The sequence below is a fragment of the Nanorana parkeri genome, unplaced genomic scaffold, assembly GCF_000935625.1.
Source record: "Nanorana parkeri isolate BGI_ZX_2015 unplaced genomic scaffold, ASM93562v1 scaffold719, whole genome shotgun sequence".
Taxonomy (NCBI): domain Eukaryota; kingdom Metazoa; phylum Chordata; class Amphibia; order Anura; family Dicroglossidae; genus Nanorana; species Nanorana parkeri.
In genome coordinates, this window is record NW_017306987.1 from 184,581 (window position 1) to 198,804 (window position 14,224).

At 43.4% G+C, this 14,224-nt stretch overlaps 2 protein-coding genes across 2 annotated transcripts in view; both read left to right on the forward strand.

The window, feature by feature from the left end:
• Positions 1 to 1,481, forward strand: part of SNAPC4 (small nuclear RNA activating complex polypeptide 4) — a 72,674-nt gene extending 71,193 nt beyond the window's left edge. The window contains exon 24 of the mRNA XM_018564063.1: positions 1,336 to 1,481. Within this exon, the coding sequence (XP_018419565.1) occupies positions 1,336 to 1,481 (146 nt within the window). The remainder of the gene's footprint in view (positions 1 to 1,335) is intronic.
• The window catches only part of CARD9 (caspase recruitment domain family member 9), a 43,333-nt gene that overhangs the window by 15,166 nt on the left and 13,943 nt on the right, over positions 1 to 14,224 (forward strand). Inside the window, exons 2-5 of the mRNA XM_018564064.1 lie at positions 2,049 to 2,254; positions 2,670 to 2,807; positions 4,532 to 4,857; positions 13,081 to 13,260. Of these exons, the coding sequence (XP_018419566.1) occupies positions 2,074 to 2,254; positions 2,670 to 2,807; positions 4,532 to 4,857; positions 13,081 to 13,260 (825 nt within the window). The 5' untranslated portion in view covers positions 2,049 to 2,073. The remainder of the gene's footprint in view (positions 1 to 2,048; positions 2,255 to 2,669; positions 2,808 to 4,531; positions 4,858 to 13,080; positions 13,261 to 14,224) is intronic.

Here is a 14,224-nt window from a genome sequence, read left to right on the forward strand (position 1 = left end):
GGTACCATTAGTGGTAGCTGCTTGTTGGCATGGTCCAGAACGTACCAACAGATGGTGCTGCTTGGCATTGTTTCCAGGGTACCACCAGTTTGATCTGCTTGGCCTGGTTCAGCTGGTACTTTTTGCCATCTTAAAGTGTGTGGAATATAATTGGTTTTAGGATCTTTACTGTTCTAGATTATTAATAGCAGGAACACATTACTTTTTTTCTTATCTTTGATTATATCTGTTTTGTATTCAGAGTGGACAGCAGCTGGCAAGGCATCTTAGGTTGTGAATTTTCTGGACAAATACAGTGAGGGGAATTTATCAAAACTGGAGCAGACAAAATCTGGAGCAGCTGTGTACGGCAACCAATCGGCATCTCTGGGGAATTTTTGTGTTTTGTATTGTTTGTAAGCCTTCCCAATGTGCGCCCTGCTATAAAGGCTGGTTATAGATTCATGCATGTACCATCTTTTGTAGTTTGACTATTTCTGGTTTGGGGGACGCACTGGAGTCCCAGCGTGCATTTTTGGTTGCTGGGCCTCCAGTGCATCCCTGCACCTTATTAGGGAGGAGTTGGCTACCTCCAGGTACACCTGCATGTAATTTATCGACTTCATTAATATGCTCACACTTGGAGACTCGGATACATAGAGTTAGGACCACACTTTGCAGAGGTGCCTTGGCGTGGCAGTGTGGCTTCTACATATTTTTGGCCAAAAGTTTGTGCAACTAAAACCTCTGATTTTAACGCATACTGTTGACAGGGCAATTTGTTTGGTTGCAGGCTAGCTGGCAGGTTGAGGCTGGGGAATTTTTGTGTTTTGTATCTCCTCTTTCATTTTCAAATCTTAACTGAACAACTGAAGAGAGAAGCTGATTAGTTGCCCAGTGCACCTGCTCCAGATTTTGTCTGTTCCAGTTTTGATGAATTCCGCTCAGTGTTCCTTGGCAAATACAATCTATCAGCTTGCTGAAGTATGCTATGCACAGTAGACAAAAAAAGTAGTAAGCGCACTCCTCTGGGGACAATTGGAAATATGTTAAAAGACTAATGAGGGGGAGCGGTGTGCAGCCTCCATGAACAGGGAGAGGAACCCCGTATATAAGACAAAGAAAACTGGAAAAGGAAGCGCTACTACCCTATAGAAAAAGTGTGGTCACAATAATTAATAAAATGTAATGGCTAACTCTCAATTGTAAGCATCAAGGAAAAATGGAAGTAACTCACTGTTGGTAGTTCTGTATCTGTCCAGAAGGTGGCGTGGGGGGGGGTTCGGGGGAAGCAGTGGACAATAGTGCTCAATCGAATAGGTCTGGGGTGGATGGTAACTGTGGGATGTACCATAGGGCGAAACGGCGGAACTCAGCTGGCCAGGCTGAGCCTGCTCGAATCAATGAGAGAGCGGCGGAGGATGCCGCTGCAGCACTGTCACTTCAGCCGCAGCTCGCTGAGTCTATCTGTCAATGGGGAGCACAGTGGGATGACAGTGTGACGTCAGTGAGGGGCTGGGAGGCGGCTGTCCAATGGTTGGCTACGCGTTTCGATGCCGGTGCCTCTTTCTCAAGCCGTACAAGGAATTCAAGAACGAGCGGGAAACTAGAACAATTTATTTAAATGTGACAGGTGGGCGGGTGCACCTCCCGTGTCGATTCCTGGCTGGTGCAGAGTTAAAGGGAGGTGTGGTTTGCGGCTAAGACATCGTATTAATTAAACTGTTCTAAGCAGATAGAACGTGAAGGCATGTAAAATCATGGTGGTATGTTCAAACTCAACATATATTAGTCTGTATCTGTCCACCTTCTGGACAGATACAGAACTACCAACAGTGAGTTACTTCTATTTTTCCTTGATGCTTACATCTGAGAGTTAGCCATTACATTTTACCCATTATTGTGACCACACTTTTTCTATAGGGTAGTAGCGCTTCCTTTCCAAGTTTTCAATGCACAGTAGACGCAGCTTTACAATAGAGTTTTGTTATGTTAATGCTCACAAAATGCTGGGAAGGTGGACATCTGGTACCCAAGTTGACTTGCCACATTTTATGGTACCTTTACAGGCCTTTGCCTTGATTCCCTTACATTATGTCTGAGGAAGAGGATGAAGGGTGCTGGAGCAAGCTGGAACACTACCGGGTCAAACTGATTTCCGTCATTGACCCAAACAGGATTACTCCATACCTGCGCCAGTGTCGTGTCCTCAACAGTGATGATGAAGAGCAGGTTTTTAATGACCCCAGCCTCGTTATCCGCAAGAGAAAAGTGGGTAAGTGCCCTTTCTGTGGAAAAGTTACCAGATTTAAAAAAATAATTCTGGATACACCTCTTTATCTTCCTTCCTTCATTAGCTATCTTACTCCAACTTTCCTTTTGTCCTTCCCTCTGACCTATCTCTCCTTCACGCAAGCTGTCCTCTTTCTCTCCAAACTTTCTTTCTTCCTACCCGCACTATTCCCTTTTTTTTTCTGTCTCACTCTATTTCTCCTGTTTCCTCTCCTTATCTTTCTCATTTCTCTTTCTCCCTCCTCTTTCCTTTCTATTTTTCCTCTTTTCTTTTTTTTTCTCTTCCTCTCTCTCTCTTTCTCTTCCTCTCTCTTTCTTCTCTCTCCTGTTGATGCATACATCAGTTTTTCCTAGTAAATGTGAACAGTAATAAACCTCCCACATACTTGTGATATTAGGTGTCTTGCTGGATATCCTCCAGAGGACGGGGTATCAGGGCTATGGTGCATTTCTGGAAAGTCTGGAGCTGTATTACCCTCACCTGTACATGAAAATCACTGGCAAGGAGCCCTCACGTGTCTTTTCAATGATCATAGGTGAGTTTATATTGGCCTGGCTCATCCATGCTTGACTTTATAAATGTATCTGCTTTCATTCTTGCTCCTCGGTGGGTACAGCAGCTCCTTTCTGCAACAGATAACTACTGATAAGGTTATATTTATGCTTAACTGAGTCAGTATGTGAGCACAGAGTATTTTTTCTCTTTCTTTTTGTTGTTACAAAGAGCAGAAAGGAATTTGCTGCCACATGCGGGCCTTCAGTTGCTTGGTTTATTTTTGTCAGCACTGTTTTGTTAACTCTTGTTAGCAAGTATTTTACAAAAACAACATAATAACAAATACATTGCAGGCACGAATAACAGATTCTCTGCTCAGAGTGTTGGGTTTCACAAGCACAAAGTTGTGCAAAAGTCCAAAAGATATAAAGAGGAACAATAAAAAGGAAGCAAACAGTCACATACACTGAGTGGCCAGATTATTATGACCACCCCATCAGTACTTCGTTGGGCCACGAGATGACTCCACAAGATGTTGAAAGGTGATGCGAGGAATCTGACTGCACTGTTGCCCTTCTGTTGTCTTGTACCAATCTTGCCACTCTACGTTCTGCCCTAACATTGACTAGTCGCTGACAGCCACAATTCACACGTTCAGACCCAGATTTTCGGCTGACAGTCCAGTCTTTAAACACTTTAACAACAGCTGCTCTTGAACATTTAACGAATTCTGCTGTTTTGCTGATACTTTCTCCATGGCTCCGCGCCAACAATCATCCCACGTTCAAAGACTGTTAAATCGCGGTGTTTACCCATATTTTCAGAAAAAAAACAACCTGCTTCCCTATTTATAATGGTCTGGCCCTCTAGCAACTTCAGCGCGAAATTATAGCTAATTTGCCTACAAACGTCAGGTGGTCATAATAAACTGGCCACTCAGTGTAGTTGCTTATTGGAAAAGAACGTAGGCCTAAGGCAACCACTCTTCAATAATTTCTTCTGGTTTTACCAAATTTTCAGAAATGGTTTAAAATAGACTAAAAGCAAAAAAATATGTTCAGTGTGTTTTCTGTGGAGTGAGGTGGAAGAGGAAGGAAAATTTAAGTTCCTCATTCCAACATTTTTAATTTTGGATAGAGTGGGAAAGACTTGGATCCTGTGAGGTTTTTAAAAGCTGTCTGTGTCCCCACTAGGGAATATTTCACCCTCCCTTCCTTAGGATGTGTGGAGAATCTTTCCAGATGGAATACAGACATATGTTAACATTCATACAGACTGGACATATAGGCTATTTCTTTTGGGCTCAGATGGTGATTCAGGGTGATGGGGGATTGCCCCCCTCCCCCAGGAGCATACCTCTTTAGTTTGTATAGGGACCTAAAGGTTTGCCTTACCACACATTTATAATCTTTTTGTTTCTTTAATGCAGAATTGTAGTCTACCAAAGGTGTATATAAGCCCAAAATCTATGTTTGGCATCATGCCTAACTGTTTACAGCTAGGGCACGGACAGCAGTAAAAACCTGGCAGGATTTCTAACCCTTCACACAACATCCAATTCTGAAAAGTTTGCTTTTGATATAATTTCATATTATTGCTGTCAGTGCCCCGATCTTGAGTGATTCCCATTACTTCCTACTCTGCCTGAAAATTGTAAATTGTCAGGAAGTGAGGAGACAGCAATGAAAAGTTGACAGAAGATCTAACTCTACCCCACTACATCCAAAAAAAAAAAGGTTTTGAATGTTTGTTTCTCTGATGCAGACACTGCTGGCGAGTCCAGTCTGACCCAACTGCTCATGAATGAGATGTTGAAGCTCCAGCAGACAATCCAAGAAGAGCGCAGAAAGTACAAGGAGCTAAATGCCCAGATGGTGGAAAAGGATGCCAGCATCAGGCAGTTGCAGGTGAAGAACAGCGAGCTGAAGAAGTACCAGGAGAGGGTTCAGAAAATGAAGGAAGAACGGGACAACTTCAACAAGGAGCTAAAGAAATGCAAAGATGAGATCTATGAACTAGCCATGAAATATGCCCAGCTAAGCGAGGAGAAAACCAATGCTGTCATGAAGAACAGAGACCTACAGCTTGAGGTGAGTTTACATAAGCAAAGTATCAGGCATCTCTGCATCCACTTGCTAAAATAATAGAGTATAGCAATAAAAGAGATTCGGAGACACAGAAGCATCTCTATCAATGGAATACAAATTGAACCTTTACCAAAGGTCAGGACCTCTGAGAGACTGTGGGTGAAACATGCCAGGGGGAGAGGAATCTGCATTTGGCGTTCCAGGTTCCACGCTCTTCACGCAGCCACATGGCGATTTCTGTTAACCAATTTCCTCATAAACACAGCTACAGACTGCGCTCTGTGTTTTGACTGAGATCTATCCTGCACATATGCTTTAGTTTAACTGGACTGATTTATAAAATCATCAATGTTAGAAACTGTATATTGTGACTGGAACAGCATTACATATGGACATCTACCTTTTACCTTTGCAACATTCAGCCAACAACTTGAATGCCTTGTATGGCTGGTTTTCTTATAATGGATTACCACATTCTTCAAGACACAAATATTCACATTTAGTGCTGTGTATGTACTGCAGTTAACTCTTCACATAAACCAGCTTCTCTTTAAAGTCGCACTCTGGGCAAAATTATCATTTACATGCCACACTGGGTGTGTAAATTATCATTAAAAAGCTGTGTGTTATGTGCAGAGGGCTGCTGCAAAGTATAAAAAGCTTACCTTGCAGCATGCCGTCCTCAACACAATGCCAGTCTTCCAGGCACTGAGGAAAGTGAGAGATGTGAACCAAGCTGTATAGTGCTCTGGTCGCATCACCCATCCCTCTTCACTATTGTCCAATCACAAAATGTCTTGCATTTGTTTAAAGAATACAAGACATTCTGTGATTGGAGAAAGAAAGATAATGTCACATTCCCACCCCTTTCTCGCCTCCTCCAATCACAAAATGCGATGTCAGGAGAGATGTTTGACTATTTTATTCTGTGTCACAACAGCCATAGTACAATCAGGGCATGTACAAGCCATGGTATCATTGTGGGTCATAACTGGACTCGACCTGTAAGCTCTTTCAGCGATATGGCTTTTATGGCGTCTCGCAGTAGCATAACCTTGCATGTGTTGACTGAGCTTTAAGTGTCTTGGGCAAATATACGTTCAGAGCTCACAATGGATTGATTTATTTACACCAACATGTTCACTTTAATTCAGCTGTGTTACTTGGGTAAAGCCAAAATCAGCAAAACATTTGTTGATTCACTAAATTAGTGCATACCCAAGTAACACAGCAAATAATGAATCCCTGATGATTTGTGGGAGTTTTGAGTCCATAATATTACCCATTATGTTTAAGCCCTGAAGAAGCTGGATGCTTGTGTTTAATAATGGAGACGTTGTGCTTCATCATGTTCTAAATGTTCTTCTGAATATTTAAATCCAGCGCCTCGTCTATACCTGTCTGTGTATGCAATACAGGCCTGGACACAGGCTCTCAACGTGTCAGGCTTCAAACTGGTACTACCGGTATCTACATCTTGACACAGTGACAGACCATCCATCTGTCACAAGATATATACACATTTCCCCAGGGCCGGATTTACTCTCCCTGCCGCCCCAAGGCCAGATTCCGCAAATCGCCTTTTTATTTTTTTATTTTTTTATTTCATTATTTCATTTTTTTAAAATTTTTATTTATTTAAAACATTTTTTAAATCAATTTAATTTTGTTTTCCATCTAACTTTATTGCTATCACACAGGAGATAACAAGCCCCTGTGTGATAGCAATTGGAGGTGACAGGTTCTCCTTATTGACCCTGTCACCTCCAATACAGGAATTCTAGCACAACACTGTGCTGGAACTCCTGTGACAGGTGAGAGAGGAAGAGCACAGCTCTCCCCTCACTGTCTACAGTCTACACAGAGCGGCAGGGTTACTTTTACTTTTAACCCTGCCGCTCTGCTACCTGCAGTGAGGAGAGACTCGGCGCCGGAGGACGGAACCGGAGGAGAGAGGTAAGTGCAGGGGTGGGGCGATGAGGACGGACCGGCCGGCTGCAGACTTTTTACATGTCATCTCGGCTACAGCGCCAAGATGTAAGATGTAAACGAACAATCGACTTCCTCATTGTGGGCGCCGGCAACTTCCCCACAAGGACACCACTGCCGCCCTCTGTGCCCTGCCGCCCCGAGGCCGGGCCTCAGTGGCCTTGTGGGAAATCCGGGCCTGCATTTCCCCATGTTTTATCCACAAATGCTGTATTTCCCTGCAAGTACAGAAAAATACCTGATGATCCTGCCAGAAATTCAGTGAGCTCCTAACTTCCTTTAGAGATCTGGTAAGCTGCCTCTGCTATACTGAAATCATAATCAGTATTGTCAGCCCTGTCCAGTTCTCCACTGTGAACTACAGTATACCCATATGTTATGGAGATGAGGAGGGTTGGAGGTGTTCTGTATCCCAGAATTGGAGACTTGGGCAGGACTGACATAACAACACTATGAGGAGATGCAAGATGCATTTTGTGCCAAGAATTCATGTGTTTATTATCTACAGTCCTGCTGCCAATCTAAAGCTCTAAATGTCACTTTAACTTAATTACTGGTCTGTAAGAGATAATGGGCCAGTATACAGCAGATCTTTGTTTTTGTTAAAGGCAGTACAAGTTTCTACCCAACACTAAAAGAAAGTCAAGTGGCATGGATCATTCCAGCTACTGGGATGCTCACTTGTGGATAAGGCTATTTAAGGCTAGCCTGGGGGCACGTAATAAGCACTTTTAATGTTCTATGCTGTTGTTATTGCTCGCAGAGATTTTCCAAATTGTTAGAACGTGTAATGGGGCTAATTTTCTTATCTTTTTTTTTTTATATGAACCAGCTTGTCATTTGTGTCCCCTTAACAGATGTCACATACCTCTTTGGGAAACTGAGGTGATGAGGGCAGTCTCTGTTACTGCTTCAGTCCAAGTAGTGGGACAGAGAGTGCAGGGATGAAGGAGTGGCACAAGTACTAGTGAGTGATAACGCTTGAATCACAGAAACTTGAGAACTCCGTTGTCTGGAGGCGACTGGGTGCAGGTCATCCGTGATGAGAGTTGAACAGGCCAGGGAAAGCAGCTTGCAGATAATATAGTACCAATATGGTAGGCAGAAGAAGGGTCAGAGACAGGCCGGGTCAACAACTTGCAAGGAGCAAGGTATGAAGTGGTGAGTAAATATAGTCAGGAAACAAGCCGAAGGAACAAACAACAACTGAGGAGTGCCACAGAAGAGTTGGGGGGATATGCCAGGTAGGTAAGAGAAAATCAGAATAAGATGTAGTATCACGGGTCACAGGGTACAGCTGAAGATCTCTTAACACTGGACTCCTGCAGGTCTTAGCCTTAAATAGCTCACCTGGTGCCACAATTTTGTCCCCTTCCAGAGGGGCAGCGTCCAAATGTCCATCTGGCTCCTCTTTTTAGGATGTGCCCAGAGAAATGCTTGCATCAGATTGTAAGCTCTCATGAGCAGGGCCCTTCTTACCATCTTGTCTTGATTGGTATTGTAACATTTAATGTCTTCCTTATAGCTCTCCACAAACTGTTTTGGGCTATATAAATCCTGAATAATAATAAAAATAATCATCATCATCAGTCTATTGGCATGCACGTTAGTCCCTTATTCCCATGAGTTTTCCTCTGGCCCATATCCTTTCAATTTAATTAAATATTGAATTTCACCTCTGCATTTTCTGCAGTCCATTATGGTTTCAACTTTGAATTCCTCTTCCTTATCGGTGATCATAGGGTCAGCAGGGCTTGAACCACAGTTAAGAAATGGATCAGGCACATCACGTTTTAGCAGGGAAACATGAAATACAGGGTGGATCTTAAATGACTCTGGAACCTTTAGTTTGTATGTGACTGTGTTAATGTTATTGTCAACTGGAAATAGACCAATGTACTTGGGTCCAAATTTAAGGTTTTCAGGCTAGTTTCAGGTTGATTGTTGACTAGCAGTGATAATTTCAAGGCTTCAGATCCAACTCTCCTCTTGTCAAAGGCCCTCTTGTTGCCTCTCTGTGCCTTAGCCATTGCTTCTTGGCATGCCTTATTGTGGGAAATGAAGTTTAGACTCAGAGGCGGCTCTAGACTTTGTGAGGCCTTAGGCGAAACTCAAAAGTGAGGCCCCCACTTACACCCATAATGAAAGAAAAAGCAAACAATTAAAAACGAACTGTATACATTGCATATTGTAAGACTAGTGGCGGTTATTCACAAAGTTAGCCGAAGGATCAGCCATAGCATATGCTTCGGCTTGACTGAGCCGAGGTGAAAGCTGAAGCTGGCCAAACGGCTGGCCATAGGCCAGCCAAAAGCCTGCTACTGACAACTGAGCGGAGCCAGCCGTGAACTGTCACTGCTAGCTCCGCCCAATCATTTTCTAAGTTTTTTTACAGATTTTCTATTGTAAATTTTACAGATTTTCTCCTGTGGTACCGAGCAGAATAGCCGAGCCGAATGCGGCTGGGCGGCATTCGGTTATTCACTCACTGCAATATTTTTACATAGAACATTTTTAACAGCAGATGTGACCAATGATGACAGTATTTGAAAAAAAAGAATGATCGTTTTTGGGGTTTTTCCAGCATGCATTTTTCTATTTTATAGACTATCTTGCAGAAGAAGATGCATGTTGTTTCTGCTGCCGATGGAATTCCCCTGATAGGTACTGAAGCTGGAGAGTGAAAGCAGAATTGGGAAGTGATGTAATATACATCACTTCCGCATTCTGACACCGGAGAGGAGATCGTGTACCGATCTCCCTCTGATTCCCTGTCACAGAGCCACCGTGCTGGTCCTGGCAGTTTCCCCGCTCACGTACGCTAGAGGGCAGGGCTAACAGGCCATCTTTTGATGGCCACTCACATCCAAGAAACCGGCCATTGCAATTAAATGCTGCTAAAAAAGGCTGCTAAAAAATGTTCCTGTAGAAGTTGTTACATCCAGCGAAATGCTGTACCCCTTTTTTATCCACTGGGGGTGGCCACTCCAAGATGGCAGCCACCTTTTGGGGGGCCATTGCCATTCCACTAATGGAGATGGCAAGACCCAGGAACAAGATAAACTGCTGTTCAAATTAAACTTCTCAGGTTTAGCATATAGTCCATGTAGCTTTAAGTGACACTAAACTCAGGAGTTAAAAATGCATTCAAGTACCTTAACTATTACCAAAAATGTATCTTATTTGTGTATCACTCGGCTGTAGATCCTCAAATCATCTCTGAATTGGTGCTGACACTGTCATTCCTTCTGGATGGTGGCTACTTTTGTTGCCCATGGTCCCTGTGTGCGTTGTAAAGTAGCCACTGCTCCAAGTAGCCACTGCTCCATCTCATGTTTAGTTTACCAATTTTTATTGAGATTGTAGTCCATCGCGGGAGTGAGCTTGTAGTGGTGGCCACTTTACAACACACACACAGGGACCATGGGGCACAAAAGTAGCCACCCTCCAGAAGGAAAGACAGTGTCAGCCCCAATTGTTTTATTTGAGGCTCTACAGCTGAGTGATACACAAATAGGATACATTTTTGTTATAGAATGCATTTTTAAGATTTACCTTCTAAGTTTAGTGTCACTTTAAGTCTGGCAAGAACATGTTTTACATGCTTGCAATGCTATTCCGGGGAAGATGAATGTCATCAAAATATACTATCAAAAACAAATCTAGAAAGTCGTGAAAAATGTAGTTAACACAATGCCGAAAAGCATTAGGTGCATATTGCAAAGAACGAATGGCATAACAAGGTACATGGCAAAAGCATGTACAGAAGCCTATTTTCCATTCATCACCCTCCTGATCGATCTTTGTAAAAATGGCTGCTGAAGGGAGTCTCTGAAATAATTCTGGACCCAGAGGAAGGGGATTAAGGTTCTTAATGGTGATCCAATTCAAGTCTATATAGTCCACACATAGCTGGAAGGTGTGATCCACAAAAAATATTCCAGCCCCAGCTGGGGAAGTTGATGGAAGAATATATTTTTTAAAATTTTCGACGACCTACTTCTGCAAAGCCTCAAGTTCTTGTTCTAAGAGTGGAAAAATCTGTCAAAATTGGATTTCTTCCCCTGGCAGAAGTTCAATAGGATATGTCCTGTGAGGGGGGAGAGTATCAGAGTCCTGCTTGTCTAACACATCCAAAAAGTCATAATGGGTCTTTGGAACTATTTGGCTCAGGTCAGAATTGGTATTCAGATGACATAGGGACACAGATGGCTCAGCAACAGGATGAGACAATTCTGTAAACAATGAGCAGAGTGGATCACCACCTTGCCCGCAGTCCAGTTAATCTGTGGATTGTGAGCTTTGCAACCAGGGCATAACCAGAATGACAGGAAACGGGGAATGCAATAACATCTAGTTGAAAAGAAGTTCTTTATGACCAGGCATAAGAATAACAGATATGGGAGATGTTTCGTGAGTGACGAGACAAGATTTTATGTTCGTACCATCAGCCAGGTGGACAGAGAGTCTTTGAGACTTGGTCTGTAGGGGAATGCGATGCTATTGTGCGAAGTGGTGATTGATGAAGCAACTACAGGCACCAGAGTCATTGATGGCTTGGGTTCGGAGTACTCCTTCTGGCAGCTGTAGGGAAACGGGGCAATATGAGTTGAGGGACCTGTAGCAATTTTACACATAGTGTGCAGCCCTACTGCAGTACAGGCAGAGGTGATGTTGCTTCCATTGTCACTTCTGCTATGGGGGTAGTGGTGAATGTAGAAGTTCCAACTGCATAGGTTCTGGTAGGTCAGCAGCAGGAGCATTTTGAGATGGAACGGCTGTAAGAGGGAAGAGGATGTTTAACCCAGTATCCATGTTGTAGGGAAATGACTGGACTTTTCAGACTTGCGCTCTCTCAGGCCACAATCAATTTGAATGGATAATCTGATAAGTCCCTCTAGCAACTCAGGTACCCTAACACAGGCAAGTTCATCCTTGAGGTTAAAGTTGAACTGACAACAAAACGCAGCATTATTCTATTCAGTGTTGGAGCTCCACCTCCTGAATTCTGCTATGTAATCTTCTACTGGCCTTCAGTCCTCGTAAAGGGCATGCAAAGTTAATTCAGCATTGGCAGCTGAATTAAAAGAGATGACATGGAGTTCAAAAGAAGGCTGTTCTGCTCTAGAAGGCAGTGTGCCAAGGCCTGTTGTGCACCCATTAGTAGCCAAATCACAAAGCCCACCTTGGTGGTTTCTGATGAGAATGTACGTATTTGCAGCATGAAGTAAAGTTGACATGCATTCTGAAAACCATAGAACTTGCCTCGGCCCCCAGTTAATCTTTCTGGAGTAGGTACGTGAGGCTTGGGTGGTGGCATCACAAATGCATCTACTGGAACTGGAGCTTCTGCAGCAGATGTAGATAGGGGAGGTGGAGCTGGTGTAGCAGGTGACGGCTGTGAGAAGAATTCTCACCAGCCTTCAAGCTGGAAATATTTTTCGTGCAGACCCTTGACAGCCTGTGATAGGGCAGCAATCTGCTGGCTGAGGTCCTCCAATTTAGCATCCCCCTTTCAGGCTCCAAGTGGTTGAGAAATAATGTTATGTATCTTTTTATGGGAGCCTGAGATGACAAGGATGGCCTCTTTTATTGCTCCACTGCAAGCACCCCTATTAGTGGGACAGAGAGTGCAGGGACAGAGAAGTGGCACAAGTACTGGTGGGTAATATCTCTGGTGTTACGGAAACTTGAGAACACAGAGTCTTCTCTTGGCAGGAGGCAACAGGTGGTGCAGGTCACTAATGAGAATAGTTTAGGTGCAGGCCAGAGTCAGCAACTTGGTGGCAACACAGTACAGGCTGGCTGAGCAACTTGTAGACAGCGAGGTGCAAAGTGGCAGTGAATAAACGTAGTCAGGAAGCAAGCTAAAGTCAATACAGAAACGAACCGCAATCGAGGAGAGCCACAGAAGAGTCAGGGGACAAGCTGGGTCGGTAATAGAGGATCAGAATCAAATGCAGGATCAAGTACAGCTAAAGGTCTTTTAGCACTGGAGTCCTGCAAGTCTCAGCCTTAAATAGCGTGCCTGGTGCCACAATTCGCAATGAACGTGCATGCACACGGACGCACCTGCAAACAGATGTATGGCTATGCACAATCCTATTAGCAGAACTATGCATACGCACATGAAGGTTCTCGTGCTTAACTTCTGCTATACAGCTGGCTTGATCTTCCTGGCAACAGGTGTATTTTTCTATTAACTAGTGTCCTTTTTTAATCTTTGTTTGAACTCAGATTGAAAAATTGAAGCACAACTTGATGAATGCTGAGGATGATTGTAAATTGGAGCGGAAACAGACACTGAAATTAAAGAATGCGATCGAGAAGAGACCAAGCCAGGATGTCATCTACGAGCTGCAGAGGGAGAACGAGCTGCTGAAAGCCAAAATGCAGGAATTTGATAAACCACTACAGGTGGGGTTTACTATTCCTTCCCTGTGCCACTCCAGATCTGAAAAGATAGAGGGTCATTTTACCCAAAGACAGGAATAGTAGGGAGATTTTGTAAACAAGTCCATAGATATTTTTGCTAGCCCATAAAAATATTGCTATATTTTTTATCAGAAATTGTTTTTTTCAAGTAAAAACTCCAATCTTAATTAAAAAGCAGAGTATTCCTGTTAAAATATTTTTACTTGTCCAATGTGCCCGATAGAGTCCCTGGTATGGAGTTTTAATATTTTCGCTCTCACAAAGTTTTTTTTTTTAAATCGCATTCAATTTGTGCATTTAAAGTCTAAAATCTAAACTTAAAACTTGTTCCTTTTGCTTTGGATGAAAGTGAAAGGGGAATGGTTAGAAATCCTGTCAGGTTTTGTTTGTGTGTGTGTGTCACCCCTGGGGCGATTTCAAGCTGTTTTGTTCACCATTTTGTCACTGAGACAGAAAGTGATTGGAAATCCAAGCTTTTTACAGTTGTCTCCGAAACAGGTAAAGGGAAAACTTCCATAAGGAAGGTTTTTATTATTAAGGGAAAACAAAATCCAAACCCACATGGCCCTGTATGAAAAAGTGTTTGCCCCCCCTGTTAAAACATAACTTAACTGTGGTTTATCACACCTGAGTTCAATTTCTCTAGCCACACCCAGGCCTGATTACTGCCACAACTGTTCGCAATCAAGAAATCACTTAAATAAAGGTGTCCATACACTGCACGCGATCGTACGAGAATCGTGCAGTGTATGGAAGGCGTGCGACCGTTTCTACTGTACGGTCGCACGTCTTCAATCGAACAAGCAGGCTGGAAAACCCGCCGGGAATCGTACGATTCTCGGCGAGTGAGTGGCCTGCTTGTTCGACAACTGACGAACGGGCCGGTGTGCGCACACTGCCCGTTTGCCGTCCTTGCAAGCCCGCCCCTCATTGCAGTCATCGCAAG